The sequence below is a fragment of the Ipomoea triloba genome, chromosome 11, assembly GCF_003576645.1.
Source record: "Ipomoea triloba cultivar NCNSP0323 chromosome 11, ASM357664v1".
NCBI classification, from domain to species: domain Eukaryota; kingdom Viridiplantae; phylum Streptophyta; class Magnoliopsida; order Solanales; family Convolvulaceae; genus Ipomoea; species Ipomoea triloba.
Window position 1 is genome coordinate 24,863,037 of NC_044926.1, and position 16,905 is coordinate 24,879,941.

At 35.6% G+C, this 16,905-nt stretch overlaps 4 protein-coding genes across 6 annotated transcripts in view; 3 read left to right on the forward strand and 1 right to left on the reverse strand.

The window, feature by feature from the left end:
- The first annotated feature begins 377 nt into the window (after positions 1-377).
- LOC115996232 (two-component response regulator ARR5-like) lies at positions 378-2,778 on the forward strand. Its single transcript, XM_031235386.1, has 5 exons — positions 378-690; positions 780-856; positions 1,191-1,268; positions 1,379-1,449; positions 2,194-2,778. The coding sequence occupies exons 1-5, from the start codon at positions 546-548 to the stop codon at positions 2,492-2,494; spliced, it is 672 nt and encodes a 223-aa protein (XP_031091246.1). The 5' UTR covers positions 378-545; the 3' UTR covers positions 2,495-2,778.
- A 3,388-nt stretch (positions 2,779-6,166) lies between these two features.
- On the forward strand, positions 6,167-8,953 carry LOC115995763 (protein EDS1L). Its single transcript, XM_031234897.1, has 3 exons — positions 6,167-6,612; positions 7,174-7,971; positions 8,089-8,953. Exons 1-3 carry the CDS (start codon positions 6,280-6,282, stop codon positions 8,797-8,799), a joined length of 1,842 nt encoding a protein of 613 aa, XP_031090757.1. The 5' UTR covers positions 6,167-6,279; the 3' UTR covers positions 8,800-8,953.
- A 648-nt stretch (positions 8,954-9,601) lies between these two features.
- Positions 9,602-11,522, reverse strand: LOC115995764. The gene is made up of 3 exons (XM_031234898.1): positions 11,244-11,522; positions 11,076-11,142; positions 9,602-10,834 (listed from the first exon to the last, which is right to left on the reverse strand). The coding sequence occupies exons 1-3, from the start codon at positions 11,319-11,321 to the stop codon at positions 9,939-9,941; spliced, it is 1,041 nt and encodes a 346-aa protein (XP_031090758.1). The 5' UTR covers positions 11,322-11,522; the 3' UTR covers positions 9,602-9,938.
- A 2,759-nt stretch (positions 11,523-14,281) lies between these two features.
- Positions 14,282-16,905, forward strand: part of LOC115996369 (protein FAM135B-like) — an 11,918-nt gene continuing 9,294 nt past the window's right edge. Inside the window, exons 1-4 of one of the 3 annotated variants that reach the window (XM_031235574.1) lie at positions 14,282-14,482; positions 15,654-15,859; positions 15,965-16,041; positions 16,540-16,694. In XM_031235574.1, the coding sequence (XP_031091434.1) occupies positions 15,789-15,859; positions 15,965-16,041; positions 16,540-16,694 (303 nt within the window). In that variant the 5' untranslated portion in view covers positions 14,282-14,482; positions 15,654-15,788. The remainder of the gene's footprint in view (positions 14,483-15,653; positions 15,860-15,964; positions 16,042-16,539; positions 16,695-16,905) is intronic. The other 2 variants (XM_031235575.1, XM_031235576.1) reach the window with 2 other exon arrangements.

The following is a 16,905-nucleotide window of genomic DNA, read 5'->3' on the forward strand; positions in this document are numbered from 1 at the left end:
GTAAAGTGGTAAAGGGATTACAATTACATACAATCAAAACATTATTTTTTTTGTGGGCAAACTAATTGAATTGGGATGGTAATGGTGGGGGGTGGGGTGGGAGCATTGAATGCAATTATGCGATACATTACATGGGACAGAGGTGTGGTTGTAGTACATATGCAAAGGAGTAGTACGGAGTATCTTGTTGGGGTTTATGAAATTTCTAAAAGGCAACAAAGCCAAGAGATTAGGAAGAAAAGAGGGTCAGATAAAAGGACAAGTGAGATAATGCGATATAGATTTCCTAAGATCTTTCTGTATCTCTGCTTTTAGTCTTTTAGCTTCCCTAAAGTCGTTTCCCTCTCCCTCTCTATATCTTTCTATATCTATGCACACTACGTACACGTATACACACCTCATTCCCCCTCTCTCTCTCTCTGTACATACATAAATACTCTCACCAACGTTTCTTTCTTTGTACAATTCTATTTTCTTGGACTCCAAGCATCTGGGCTCAGCAAAACGTAAAGACCCTTTTTTGTTTAGTTCCCAGAATTGAAAATATGGTCATTGGGAAGCCGGAGAAAGTCGCCGCCGGTGATGATTGCTGCTCCGGCGGTGTACAGGAGTTGCATGTTCTTGCCGTCGATGATAGCCACGTGGACAGGAAGGTCATTGAGAGGTTGCTCAAAATCTCTGCCTGTAAAGGTTGGTTCTTTGAACTTTTTTATTTATTTATTTTTTTTTTTAAATTTTTGTATTGATTTCTGAAAGTGTTGAAATGTGGGGATTTGCAGTTACAGCAGTAGAGAGTGGGAGCAGAGCTCTACAATATCTGGGCTTGGATGGAGAGAAAGGCTCTGCTGCAATTGATGTAAGAAAGAAAAAGTTTTTTTTTTTTAATTTATTTAAATTATTTGGAATCAGAAAATGGGATTAAAGATTGAAGCTTTTTGGGGTGTTTGGTCGAAAGCTTAAAAGGGGTTTACTTAAACTAAAGAAAAGTTCATTAAAGAATGATGGTTTGGTGTTTGTGAAACTTAAGGTAACTTAATCATATGTGGTTGTTTGATTGGATTCATGAATGGGGTAAATATTAAGATTAAGGGACAGGTTATGTGGGGTAAAGCAGTACAGGAAAAGGCATTTAAGGATTAAAGTTAAGTGAATTTGTATTTGGAGTTAAGTTTGGGTATCCTTGATTTCAGGGTTTGAAGGTAAATCTGATAATGACAGACTATTCAATGCCTGGGATGACTGGTTATGAACTACTCAAAAAGATTAAGGTTTGTAAATTGTGGATTGTAATTCATTCCCTTTCCTTCCTCCTATTGTTTCATGACCCTTAAACTTTTATGGTCTTGAATGATGAGATTGATCTTTTCTCTCTGAGCAGGGTTCTTCAGCACTGAGGGAAATTCCTGTTGTGATAATGTCATCTGAAAACATTTTAGCTCGCATTGATAGGTATATATTCCTCCCATCTGATTGAAATTGTATACATTCGTTTTTAGCTGACTTACTCAAACCAAGAAAGCCAATAAGGCCCCTCCTATTGAGGAATGAACTTATAACCTTGATGTTACCAGGTCAACTGTCTGACCAACTTTGTTGGGGTTAGCCTTTCATCCATTCTTGATTGTTGGACGTAGGCCCGTGAAGGGCCAAGTATTGCACCACTAGGTGGTTAGAGAATTGTTAGTGGAGGTTAAATGTATACACCACCAGGTGTATACATTTTTTTTTAAGAGACAAACTCAAATCAAGTAGGCAAGAAGGCCAATAGGCCGCTTTTATTGGGAGTTGAACTTATAACTTGATGTTACCAAGTCAATTGTCTAACCAACATGGCTGGGGTTAGCCTTTGTACATTCTTGATTGTTGGCCTGTGAAGGGCCAAGTCCAGCACCACCAGGTGGCTAGGTAATTGTTAGGTGAAAGCTAAAGGGCCAAGTTCAACACCTTGCCTTTTGAAAATGTGATGGTATATAAGGAAATAAAGTTGTGATTTCGCTAGGGGCTCTAGCTTTTAGTGTAGTGGTAAGGGCTTAAATCCTAACTAGTGGTAACGGGTTCGAGTTCAAGCAATAGTAAAAACTGTGCTTTGAGGGGGAATTGTTGCAAGTTTTCATAAGATTGTCATTACAAGATGCAAAATTTATGAAAGTTTGGATCTGTTTCATCTAATTGGATATCTTTCACAACCAATAGATGTCTGGAGGAAGGGGCTGAGGAGTTTCTGATGAAGCCTGTGAAGCTGTCCGATGTAAAGCGTCTCAAAGATTTCGTGCTGAGAGGAGACGGGGAGAGCAAAGAGGGAGCAACAACAACCCGGAAGAGGAAACCGACAGACGACTCGTTCCCAAGGCCGCCATTATCTCTTTCCTTGGCGTCGTCTTCGCCCTCCATCCATCCCGAGACCACTACGCCTCTGTCCCCGAGGTGTTCATCAGTTCCTCTCACAAAACATCCTAGACTGCACCAAGACACTGAGCCACTGGTGGATCCCTGAACCATATGTTCTGCTCAGATCATCTCAGTTTTTGAATTTTGATTTTGGGTACCCTTTGCTGCCCTTCTTTGTCTGCTTAATTCAATCACACTTGTACATGCTTACCTGTAGAAACACCATTCCACCACACCTTTGGGGAGAAGGAAAAATGTTCAGATATGGAAGGAAAAAATTATATATATCTTAACCTGATTTTGTTCACATTTTGGGCTCTGTAAATCTGTAATTTATGTTGTTTGGTTGGATGATTTGATGTTTTGATTCCCACAACAATGTTGTGTCCATTCATATTTTTGTTGATTTGGACATGACATACAGTACTAACATATGACTCATGGCATGGCATAAGTATTGCAGAAAAAGTGATAAGAATGTTGCAAGTTATCCCATCACCAAAGTCTTTTTTTTCTTTTTTACATTTTGGGAGAAAATCAAACTTATTATATTGTTTAATTTAGTTTAATGTCATAGATCAATGTAATATTGTCTAATTTAATTTAATGTCATAGATTAATAAATTTTCCCTCATTCAATTGCGTAAAGATGTCTTGATTAACTTCATAACAAAAATGTTCTTTCCACACTAGTAATTGCAACATGTAGGATCAAAGCCAACTTTAGAAGCAAATACACCAACTTGTAGTCTAAATGTCTTTATATCTCCACCATTTTTTGAGTTAATTTATCAATACCAACCAATTCAAATAAAGCAAGATCAGAAGTTATATCAACAAAATAACTTTGAAGTTAGTTATTATCCAATAATTCAAGTTCAATCTCAAAGAAATTATTTCGATAGATTTGTGCTAGTTGAACTAATTCCTTCTTATCAAACCTAGCAAATGGATTTTTCAAATCAAAACAGCATGCATAAGAGATACTCTATATTTTTCTCATTCATACGATGCTTAGCTCTTGGAATTGTAAATCTAAGACTATATAAAACCTTTCAATGCGATATATGTGAAGATGGGTCCTTTCTGCATATTTACGACATGGTATTTTTTGAGCTACATAAACTTCATTCATATTAGGAATGAGAATTCCATGTTTGTTGAAAAATAGTGAATTGACTTCTTCTAAAAGAGCTTCCCACCCATCATCTCACATTAGTCGTAATCTTTATTATTTATTTTTTGAAACATCAACTAGTGTCATAGCATTCACTATGTTTTATCTTTCTTTTGCAATGCTTGGGACAATTCATTGGTAATTCCTAAAACATTCTTTCATTAGATGCAATAAGAACACAAAATCAAAATACTGAACATTCTTCAAAATTTCAAATGTTTCCATTTTTTTTTTGGTTTTGCATCAGTAACATCCACCTTTCCTCTTCAAGAACATCAATCACCGAAAAAAATAATTTAACAATGCTTATAAAAGCACCATAATGAGATCCCCAATGTGCATCATTGGGACATTATAAAATTACTTCTTCATCTAAACCGATTCTTATTTCAATTGTCTCAACATAAATTGAATCAATCAGCATCTTTATTGGTTTATTTCGTAAATCATCTATGTGCTTACAAAAAGCACATGCAATATTACAAAAGTCACAAGTACTTGTTGTAGTTGATGAGCAAAACAATTAACATAGAAAACACTTGGATTCTCATGCATAATCAAAGTTTTATGACCATTGATAGTGGAGAACTTAACGATCAAGCTTCTTCATTCATGTCCTACAGACGACGCTAATGAAAGCATAAATTGGATCGAAATATCTAGGAATATGATATGAAAGGGAAGGATAAGGTTGGTTGTATTATTAAATATCAATCGATTGCCTAGGATCGTCTAGGGAAGACCAGGGTGATCTAGACAATCTCAGTCAAAAGACTACGCATATTATGGCTAGGGAAGTGAGTACAACATGATCACTCAAGTAGGATTGGCTAATCTATTTATACTAACTAGGATTTGGTGCATACCAAGTCGGCCCCATGGTGTGTGCCCATATGTCACTCCTTATTTAATTTAATCATTTGGGACGACCAACTTGTCTATTCACCCACAAACTCAAGCCATAATCATTTGGGACGACCAACTTGTCTATTCACCCACAAACTCAAGCCATGCACCTCAAGCGCAACCTTCATAGCCTAGTAATTAGCCCAAGTTTTATTACCTCGTAATTTGAGCTACTCAGTCGACTGGTTGGTAGGAGTATAAGAGCATCTATATCAATGGTTTTTGTTGGGATCATGGCAGAGAATAAACCAAATGAATTGTTTCAATACTGATGTGAAGGCAAAAAAATGAGGAGTTCATTCTCCTGCAAGAGCTTGGATTTTGCAGGAGAAGAAGAAGAAGAAAAAAAAGAAAGAAACGCGTGATTGAAGGAATTGAGCCGCAACATTGCGCCCCAGCGGGCGCGTGTTGTTCACGCGCCCGCTGGGACGCGTCAGAGTGACGCCAGCCTTACATTTTATTTTTAAAAAATTTTTTTTTGATTTGCTGTCAAGATATCTTTTTTATTTTCCTTTTTTCTTTTTCTTTTTCTCATTTTCTCTTTTCTAATCACACTTACAAAAACTATTAAAATACCGCGAAAAAACTCCACTGATAAGTATGCTCTAACCCATCAATGGCTATCAACCATGTTTTTCTAGACAAATTCAAAAATTAAATTAAATTTTTTATACAACAATGACTATTTTTGTTTAAGTTTTGAACAATCGTGGCTATTGTTACGGGTCAGATGGTTGTCTTTTAATTTTTTTAAATAATAATAATAATAATAATTATTATTATTATTATTATTATTATTATCTAAAAACATAATAAGTCTCAATCAAGGTTATATCATTGATTTATGTCCCTGTTTTTGGATGCTAATAAATGTATACATTTTACTTTAAATGTTGTACACGTTATTAGACAAAATTGTCCCTACTACATTATTATTATACAAAACTACCCTTACACCGTTATAACACCGTTACTTTAGACTCAATCATTGTTATCATACACCTATATCTATCATATTCTTTTCCTATTCTTTAATTGTCATTTTATTAACATTATTATATAATTAATTTAATGGTTGATTATATTTTAATTAAATTTCTATGAATGATAAATCATATATGTCTGTAAAAATACATATATTATTTGTGTATATATAATTTAAATGATACATTTTAATTATTTGTATTTATTAAGATTTTAATATTGGGCTTAAGTTTTCGCGCATTGCGCGTACAAAATACTAGTTATTATTATAAGCTTTAATTTACAACGCTACAGCCTACATGTATACCACATAAACAATAATATAGTATTGACACTACTGTATTTAGTGGTCGACTCAATTGCTAAATTCTGTGCATATTATATCTAGGTAAGTATGATATTTCATTGAAAACAAATTAAATTTTCAACATTGTGCAAGTTGAGTGCACTATATCAAAATGCTTCAACTACTTCAATCATATGTTTACGAAACTTCCATGATGTTATACAATGGAATCTAGAAGTCAAAATAAGAAAACAAAAATGATAGCAAATATTGATGAAAAAAGTTTATCATAAAAATCTTTAAGGAAGTTAGAAATGAATTTCCTAAAACATGTTTGCCCCACCAAGCAACAGCTCTTCAGAACAAATCAAGCGAAGATTCAAAAGTCGTCTATGTCTAATTAGCTTTCATATATCAATCCACCCCATTTTTCTGCACATCTTTACTCTTCTCTTTTTTTTTTTTTTTTTTTTGAGAACATCTTTACTCTTCTCTTAGCTCCCAAAACCTCCAAGAAACCTTACCCATATCAAGAAAGATGGATGGCAGAAGGTCTGTGGGGGAGAGGTTAGAATTGAGAGAAGATCTAATCAAGAAAGCCTGCAGTTTCGCCATGAAAGCTCATGAGAAGTTCCCAGGGAAGGCTTATCTGTACGAGAAGAGCCAAAGCTCAAACTATGCGATCTTCGCGTTTCCCGGGTTGTGGGCAGTGGGTGATTGGTACACCCACAAGCCCTTCGGAGAGACCAAGGTTAATACTGCGTTGTTTCGCTTTCTCAGGAGTATCGGCACTGACGAGGTTGCCCTGGTGAATGCTGCGTTTTCTAGTAGATTTGAGGAGCTCCTGGGGAGAACTTCACTCTCTTCTGAGGTAATTAATGTTGGATTTGCTTCATTTTTTTGCTGTCTTTTCTGGGTATGTTATGAATTTGAGCTAAGATTAGTTATTGAGAAGATATGATAATTTTTGCCAAGACTGTTAAAACTTTACACCTTGTGTGAAGTGAAATGACTGAACTTTCTGTGCAAAATCAGTGCAGATTTTTAGGTATTGATATCCTGAACTAAACTGTAAAAATTAGTTGTTGGGAGTTTGTTGTATTTAAGAATCTTAGCATCCTGAGGTTTGATGATTCTGGGGAAGTCATCCTTTAAATACAAAGGAAACTCAGATTGCCGTTAGCTATCGGCAACTAGCTAGGCTGGATTATCTCATTCTAGTCCTTTGCTAGCTAGGGTCACGAGTTGGGATTTGCCTGCCGTTAGCTATTGGCAACTAGGCTGGTTTATCTCGTTATGATCCTTTGCTGACTAGGGCCACGAGGCGGGATTTACCTGGTGCACATTCTCATGAAATCAAATTATGATGATATCTTAATTTGGGACATTTTTTAGGCTGGGAAAATGAGGATTTGAGATGGTTGAATTTCAGGTGCAGAAGGCGGTATCAGATGGAAAGCAAATAGTTTTTACAGGGCACTCATCGGGTGGTCCTGTAGCCATACTTGCAGCGATCTGGTGCCTAGAAACGCACTTCTCCTCCAGACTGTCAACTCCACAAAGATTCCCTTTTTGTGTAACTTTTGGTTGCCCCCTCACCGGCGATAGGATCTTCTCTCATGCTCTCAGGCGAGAGGGCTGGAGCCGCTACTTCATACATTTTGTCACGAGACATGACTTGGTCCCTCGTATGATGCTGGCCCCTATTTCTTCCATTGAACAATACCTGCAAACTTTCTTTGCTTTCATTTCTCCAAAATCCCGCGACTTCAAGAATGAATCTGTTGCAGCATTTACTGATGTGTCGTCAAATTTATTCGTGAATGTCATGAAGAACACTTGCTCAGTCACAAGCCGTGCTGCTTGTATTCTCATGGGATCGACGAATTTGTTGTTGGAGACGGTCTCTAACTTCATCCAGCTCAGCCCTTATAGACCCTTCGGGACTTTCATCTTCTGTACAGAAAGTGGACAGCTGATCCTCGTTGAAAATCCAGATGCTATATTGCAGATATTGTTCTTTAGTTCTCAGATCACATCGGAAGCAGAAGGCCCGGAGGTTGCGAAAAAGAGCTTGAGGGAACACCTTTGCTACGAAACTGTAATGCAGGGCTTAGAAGCGCGAAATGTGTTTGATTTCAACAATTTGGTAAAGCTTCCATTGTCTTCAGATTTAAGTCTAGACGATGAAGCTGCTATGCTCAACGCAGCCTCACATGAACTCGGTCTGGTGAGTGATTTTTTAGGAAAACATTCACTTTCATGTTTTAGTGTTCAAATGTATGTTGTTAAACAGGAATAGAAACTTTCTCTATTAACTAATGTTAATGTTAATGTTAATGCCCAGAGTGCTCGAGCAAGGCTGTGCCTTCGTGCTGCTGGAGAGTGGGCCGAACAGAAATGGAAGAACAAGAAAAAGGTTGATGATAACATGGGTAGCATCAAAGAAGCGCTGAGCAAAATCGTCGAGTACAAAACCAAGTGTGAAGTCCGGAAAATAGGGTACTACGATTCCTTTAAGCTGCAGAAAACCACAGATGACTTCAACGCTAACGTGAAGAGGTTGGAGCTAGCCGGGATAATGGATGAGGTCATTGAGATGCTGAAAAGGTACGAGCTCCCGGATGAGTTTGAAGCAGATGAGAACTGGGTGAGACTAGGAACCGAGTTTCGTAGACAGGCTGAGCCTCTGGATATTGCTAACTACTATAGGCACTTGAAGAATGAAGACACTGGACCTTACATGAACAGGGCTAGGCCAAAGCGATACAGGTTTACACAAAGATGGTTAGAGCATGCAGAGAGGAAGGGCACGGGGGAGCGTTCAGAATCCTGTTTCTGGGCCGAAGTGGAGGAGCTGAAAAACGTACCAGTTCAAAATTACTCGGATGTAAAGGAGAGAATTGGGGTCTTAGAGGAAAAAGCAAAGGAATGGTTTAGCAAGGATTTGCTTGGCAAAGATATTTTCTTAGAAGAGTCCACCTTTGCCAAGTGGTGGAAAACTCTTCCTCTCATTCACAGGCAAGGATCTTGGATCTCACCTCATCTCACTGTATAAAGATCATTACTCTGTCTCTATGGTCTTTGGCATTTCAAAGTTTTACCTTTCTAGTTTCTGTGTGATGGGAAAATAATTGGCGAATTTGCCGCCAGATTATGTGATGCAAAGTATGCAATGTGTGTATAAAGAATGTCTCTCCATCTTTTCTACATACTGTACAAGCAAAACTAGATAGAAAGCTGCAGAGAACAATACACCAAGTTGGGAAATGGGAATTCATCCTTGACATACCAGAACATGTCGAGGAACCTTAAAATCCCTGAACAGTATCAAGCAAATCTGACCATAAAAAATCATTACGTTGATGATGCAAGGTTCCATCTTAACTCCATCAATGCCCAAGAAGAAAGGAAAAGAAATTTAAAAATAGAAATAAGCAAGGAAGAAGGGAGAAGAAAGGGTAAATGAATAATAACAATAGTTTAGTTTTGAAGTCCATACTCAAATTGCATTTGAAGCAATGAATTTCAAACAGCATTCAGGGAATCAGGTTCATGCTTCCTAAGAGTGCACATTCAAGAGCATACAGCTATGAAATAATGATTTTCATGGTTTAATTGAAAACAACGATAATAAAACAAACCATTATAGCCTCCAATGCATAATAAACATTAACACAATAAAACTTTGAAGATGATGGCCATTAAAACCTATGAATATCAACCTGTTTCTTAGAGTGCAATTGGGTCCTCTGAATGCTTCACTTCTGCAGAAATCCAAGTGCATGCAAATACAAATTTAATTCTTAGTGCCTCAGTTTCTTCAAAACTATGTATGGATAGAACTTACCAGGCATGCCTTCAACCCAAGAAATACGTTACCTTTATTGATTCATAATTTGATACTAGGACACAATCAAATGGACAAAGTTGTATCTTTATTTTTATCAGATTCAATGTACTAAATTTCTATACCACCATATCTATTCACATAGCAATCCTTCTACAATAGCACAGATGCACCATATATCATGCACTAGAACCATAAGAGAACTAGAATATTTCCTCATGTGCTTAGAATGATGTTTCTATATCAACATCATGCTACTACAAAAAACCTGAGTCTAACAAGAACACACTTAATCCACAAAGAAATAGGGACCTGACATATCTGTTTATGGGGGGAATATAGTACTTTTAGGACCTTGAGATCATGCTGCAAGAACGAGCCAATCGGACTGTCAGGCAGCCACCATCCATGGTTGCCTCTCCATCAACAGGATCATGGTTATACTGCTTCCTGCAACCAGGACAGCGCCCATCCTCCTCAAGAATCCTCTTGTGACAGAAGAGGCAGAGCCTAAATCCGCATGAACAAGGGAGAAAACTTGTGTCTGTGAGATCCAAATCTTCATAGCATATGGGGCATGATGTGGGTACGGACAAGTTCTTACGCTCCCAAACAGACCCTCCGCGGAAATGCCGTCCTGAGTTCAAAGGAAAACTATACTGCTTGGACAAATTGGGAAGACTCTGAGGACGGAATGCATCATCAGGCCTCCATGCTTGGCAAATCTTAGGAAGTCTAGGTGCCAAACCTCCACTCCCTAGCTTTGACTTTGATATATCGGCATCGGAAACATGGTAGCTAGACAACTCTGATTGTGAACTTAAATGCACAACATTGTCATTTCTATCATCCAAACATGGGCTAGTAGGCTGCTCCTGCTTCTTATCTGTGATAGCCAAAGCATCAGCTACAGCCTCCCAATCATCAAAGCACACGTCATCCCGCTCCTCATCTTCTTCACTCATGCTCCTTGAACAACACCCACCACTGCTACAGCTAGATCTACTGTTGCTCCCAGTAAAGTTTGTTCCGGAATCACTCCCTTCCAAGACACTATTGGTGGGGCTGTTGGCAGGCAAGTCAGTGTTGTGGTGATCTTGCACGAGTCCACCATTGTCTTCTTCCCCTTCTGACTTGATCTCTAGTTTCTGCAACACTTGGCCCTTCTCATTGGCAGCATCCATCCCACTACCACAAGTCCCACCTCCACCATTCAACTCCTCCTTGGCACCCTTACTCTTAACTACAGGAAAACCCCCATCACAACAAATACAAGTAAATTCACATACGAAAAAGTAACGAAAGCAAAACAACATCACTGAAGTCAATGAATTCCCAATCTTACCAACAGCTAAATATTATACTAGGAAGAGTATAAAACAATGAAAACAATAACTTTATTAATACATGCAAGATACATTTATATAAATATCCTTATAACTACTACAATTATTATATTAAAAAAAAATAGATCTTCGACAAACCTTGTGAAAGCCATTGCTCACGACGAGCATCAAGCTTGCACTGCTTCAACTTGGCCGAACGATTAGCCTAACATAATGCAATCAGAACAAATTACGCAATCACAATCGAAAACGCAATCCAAACAAAATAATATATAGAAATGCAAACACCGCGAATAATAAAATTACTCTCTTTTTCTTGGCGAAATCCCTAGGGTTTGAAGAGGCCATGGGGATCGCAGGGTTGGAGATTCCATCGGAAATCATGGCTGGTGCTGCTGCAACTGAGTCGACTCGGAAGAATAGGAGGAAAACCCTAATTTGATAGGAGAGAAGAGTGTCACAGGAATTTAGAGAGAGAGAGAGAGAGAAAGAGAGAGAGGGATAGATATAGAAAGAGAAAATGAGCGTTGAATGAAAGAGAACGGATAACGGAAAATTGGCTTTCTGCTTCCTTAGAGAAACACAAATCAAAAGCGATTACCACAAGACACATATATATACATGTATAATAGTCAGAGTTCCAAATTTGCCCTTCCCTTTGGACTTCTCCCCTCCTGCAAATTTCTATTTTTCCTCAATTTTCCCGACCCATTGAAGTCAATTTAGAAGTCGTTTAGTATTTTTCTACCAATTAGGACAAAAATAATTTTTAAAAATGTGTTTGCTAAATAATTTTGTCAAAAAAAATTAGTTAACACATTAGTTTAACCTAAACATAATAAATAAATTTCTTAAAAAATTATTTTTTTTTAGTACCACCGACTATGTTACCGTGTAGTATCTGTTCATAATTACATTCTTAACCTACTGAAGCACAAAGAGTCAATATTGCTCTCAGTGGAGCTTGAATCTTGAATCTATGACCTCAACTCCCATATGAAAACATTTATATTATATCATTTTTTTAAAAAATTTCAATATACATTACTACATGAAAACAACAAAGGAATTTTTTTTTAAGTAAGTGGATAAATTTTACACATTCTTAAATCTCAGTCATGAAAAAAATGTTTGCCCTTAGATTAGAATAACTTTCCAGTCATCTATATTATCTATATTATATATATTAAAACAGAAGTGCTATTTTTCTCGCTCATTTTAGTCCAAAATATTTGAAATCGATCAACATAATATTATATAATAATTCCTTATCAGAAATTCTAACATTCTTTATCATTCCTTATTTATGGCTAAAATTGACAAAATATTCAAAATATAATTCCGTTCCTTATTATACACGGAAATTAATAAAATATTTTATTTAATTCCATTCTTGCATGGATTCCTTATTTATGTGTATATATATATTACTATATGATGTATACTATAGTATTCAAAAAAAATTACTATATTATGTTAATGTACGTAATTAAATTCCTCTCATGATGAAAAGTATAGATGAACAGATACTACAATGTAATAGGGTTAGTTGTATTAAAAAAAAAAATTCTCTCATGATAATATTCAAAAAAAAAATTCCAACAATCAAATTATTATATGGAGTATATTACAGTATTCAAAAAAAATATTACTATATTATGTTAATGTACGTAATTAAATTCCTCTCATGATAATATTAAAAAAAAAATTCCAACAATCAAATTACTATATGATGTATATTATAGTATTAAAAAAAATATTACTATATTATGTTAATATACGTAATTAAATTCCTCTCATTATAATATTCAAAAAAAAAATTCCAACAATCAAATTACTATATGATGTATATTATAGTATTCCAAAAAAATATTACTATATTATGTTAATGTACGTAATTAAATTCCTCTCATGATAATATTCAAAAAAAATTTCAACAATCAAATTACTATATGACGTATATTATAGTATTAAAAAAATATTACTATATTATGTTAATGTACGCAATTAAATGCTATTCAATTATACAGTTGCGTGTATAGGGTATTTAGGGTATTTTAGAGAATAGTTAATAATAATTAAGGTTAGAATAAGAAAATCATGTACAAATATTAGATCAGAAATAATATGAACCATTGATTTGAGAAAATAATACCACCAACATTTTTTAGTTCCCGTTAAGGATTTGTAGATTTAAAGATTCTATATTATTTTACTATTTCACCCATTTCCCTTATTTTAAGTCAATTAAAACTTGGATTCTTGATCAATCATGACCTTAAAATTTATTAGATTAATATACATGATTTGATCTCACAATCTCACCTAAATCTGTTCAAATGTGGTTGCGCCTTCCCGTGCGATCGGTGCGGTTCACATCACTCAATATTAGAAAATGCACAACTCAATGTTAGAAAATGCACTACAATAAAAACACACAAAAACACCATAAAACACATCACACACCCAAAATAATGCACCATAAACTCCCATGCCCTTAATGGTGCATTTTCTAACACTGTGTGGTGTATATTTGCATACCTAGTGGTATAATTTTTGGTGATGCGTACCTAATGATGCATATTTGTGTGGTGTATTTTCTAACATTGAGTGGTGTATATTTGTATACATAGTGGTGCGTCCGCGCTGACCGCACGTTAAGGAGCGGGCACACCTGATTATGACCCTATATATATAGGTTATCGGTCGACCGATGACTAGGTTCTAAAAATCGTAAAATAACCAAAAAATTGAAATTGTTTTTTTTTTTTTTTAATATTGAAAATCGAAACCGACCAATAACCGATTTTTCCGTCGATTTAATTATCGATTATTGGTTATCGGGCAGTTAACCAATATTTTACTCACCCCGTAGTTCACAGTAAAATTTGCCTATGCGTGATTATCTTTAATATCAAAATTACACACGAAATTACGATTTCAGTCTTTTGAGACTATTTCTAGTATCAATTTATTACTCCTTTCGTCCCATTTTACCTGTCCTATTTACTATTCATTGGTCAAACCAACTCTTCCTTCTTTGCTTATTTTCTTTAGTAATTTTTTATTATTTTTAAATTTAATTTTTTGTGTTTAATAGTACTTTTAATGTAGTTTCTAAATATATAAATTTAATATATTAATGCTAAACTTAATAATATGAAAAATTGTATTAAAAATTACTTCAATCAAGCCTCGTTAAAGTAACTGACGTCACTCCATGTATAACTTAAAGTTAAAATAATCACGCATATAACTTATGAATTAAGTTTGTAGCACCTTTATAATTGAAAGACAATAAAATGCAAAAAAATAAATTTCATCTCTAATTTGTTCAACTTTCTCTCTCTACTCCCCTTCAACGTCCTGTGCAAACTGTTAGCTCCATCGCTGACGTAAAATCGCCATTAACACCGCCATTGCCAACCTATTTTGTAATCTCCCACATCAATCGAGCTACCTCATTTTCACTGCCGATACCATCGTTGATTGCAGCGGCATTCTGCAGCTGAACAAGAAAATAGAATAGAGTCACGCCATTGCAGGTTATTATTTTGCTTCTCTCTGGACCCATTGAGATCAGTGCATTGTATTACTTCTTTCTCTACCTAACATATTTTCGAGTTTAGCATTTCATTGAATTATAATTTGATCTAACTCGTTTTCTCCATGTTTATCCTCTCTTTGGTAGATGATGATGATGATGATGATGATTATCATTATCATAATCATAATCATAATAATAATAATAATAATAATAATAATAATAATAATAATAATAACAATAATAATAATAATAATTATTATTATTATATTTATTATTATTGTTATTATTGTTGTTGTTGTTGTTGTTGTTGTTGTTATTATTCTTATTTTACTCAGCAACCTTGTTCATAGTAATGGATGTCTTGTTGGTTCAGCTTAGTTCAAACTTTAAATAGTACTCGTAGAAGAAGTTTGTATTTAGAGATTTGATCATATGGTGCTAATTAATGACAGAAGTTGGAATAGAAGGTAGAAACCTAGTGACTGTATTTTAACTTGATGAAAATAATGAAAAATTTGGAAGGCTTAACTAAGCTTGGATTTCAGGGTGTAATTGGAACATTTGTCTTGAACTATAGCCAGGTGAACTCTTGGATTGGCAGTAAGTGCTAATTTTGGATAGTGTAATCACAGCACATAATTGAAGTGAGGGTTGTAATTGAAATTGCTCTTTTGCTTGCTCACGGTGCCTTCATTATGTAGGTGACCAATTTATAACGCTTTGATTTTGCTTCATGTTACTTACTACCACTGAGTTTACTTCTGACTTCTGGATTAATTTAAAAAAAAAAAATAAAAAAATCTTTTCTCTTGTGCCATTGCAGTTGTAAAGCCTGCCAAATTGCTCATCATTCTTCACATTTACCATATGTTAATGCTTCCTGTGAAAAATGGTTCACTAGGCATGTTTTTACGCATAGGAATCTTCCTGCAAATCTATCATCTACACTCCCCTGGTTATTTACTTGATGAGTGTGTGCCTTTTACAGTGATTGAATTGTACTCTAGTGATCTTGAATCATCTAGTTTCTTAGCAATAAAACAACAACCAATCGGTTGGACATTTGAAAGAACCAAATCATAGGGGTGCAATTTGTTATAATAACAATGAACAACAGTAATTGTCTGTAAGATTACTGCCTCTTTGACAAATATAGCTGGTTTTAACAGAGTAGCGCTGGTAAACCCAAAGGGAATGAATAGTACTGATGCTAGGCCTGTGCCATTTTATAATTGGCACAATTGCAGCTGCCACAACTATTGAAGTCTAGCAACTCTAAATCGCATAGAAAGCCACAACAACCGATGTTGGAGGCTGTACATGAAATTGGCATTTATGTTCATCGATTTCACAATCTGGATCTATTCCAGCAGGGGTTTGTACCGTGCCAATCTGTACTTTTCTTTTTGCCATTTTATGATATTGAATACCCTTGTTAATATCTTTGTTTTAACCTTATCTATACCTGTTGCATTTATAGATGGTACCAAATAAAGATTAGGACAAAATGGGAAGATGATGATTATGGAACTCCATCAAGAGTTTTTCAGTATGAAGGTATGCAATAGATGTGCTTAGTTTTTCACATTGAGCAAAGCATTCAAACATAAGGGTACATTTAAGCAGATATATGAGGATGGTCTAATTCATTTGTTCATGCAATTATGCTTACCTTGTTGACAAGGTAAGTGCTGGCTGTAAGCTGTCTTCAGAATGGAATTTTGAAGTAGAGTGAAAATCCGCTACTTATATATATATATATATATATATATATATGAAACTGTTGCATTTGGGTCTGTTGCAGATCTGTTACTCTGATATTCTTTTAGCAACTAAAATACTCCATATTTTTGTTCAGGAAAATTATGTTTTAGATGTCAATGACATTCTAGATAATGATTATGAACTTTGCACTGTTTCTTGTCCTGTATGTGCGTATGTGCTTTAGGAGACATCACCATTGACATATCTTTCAGATATAAATGGTATCTTATGAATTCATTTTGTTGGAAAGGGACAATAAGATTGCATCATAACATCTTTGTTTGGATGCAGCTCCTGAGTTGGGTTCTGAATATGTTTGTGGAATGTGGAGGATTGATGAAACTGATCTCAGTTTCTTCACACAAGCTTTCCGGATCAAATTTTCAAGGCAGGATGTCTTTCTTTCAGTGATGGTGTGTTTCAGCTTACCCATCACCAGAAATGAGGTAATTTGTCCCCTCTCCCCTTGTAACCTCATTCCTTCCCATGTCTCTAATGAGCTATAACCCATCGGAGATACCAATAACTATGTAGTGTGTTTCCTCAAGCCAATAAAGTAATAATTTGGCTTGGAAGTGACAGGACAACGGATTCAAGAAACCTGGGGGTGGGGAAGACTGGAAGAGGAGGGGGGGGGGGGGGGGGGGGGGGGGGAAG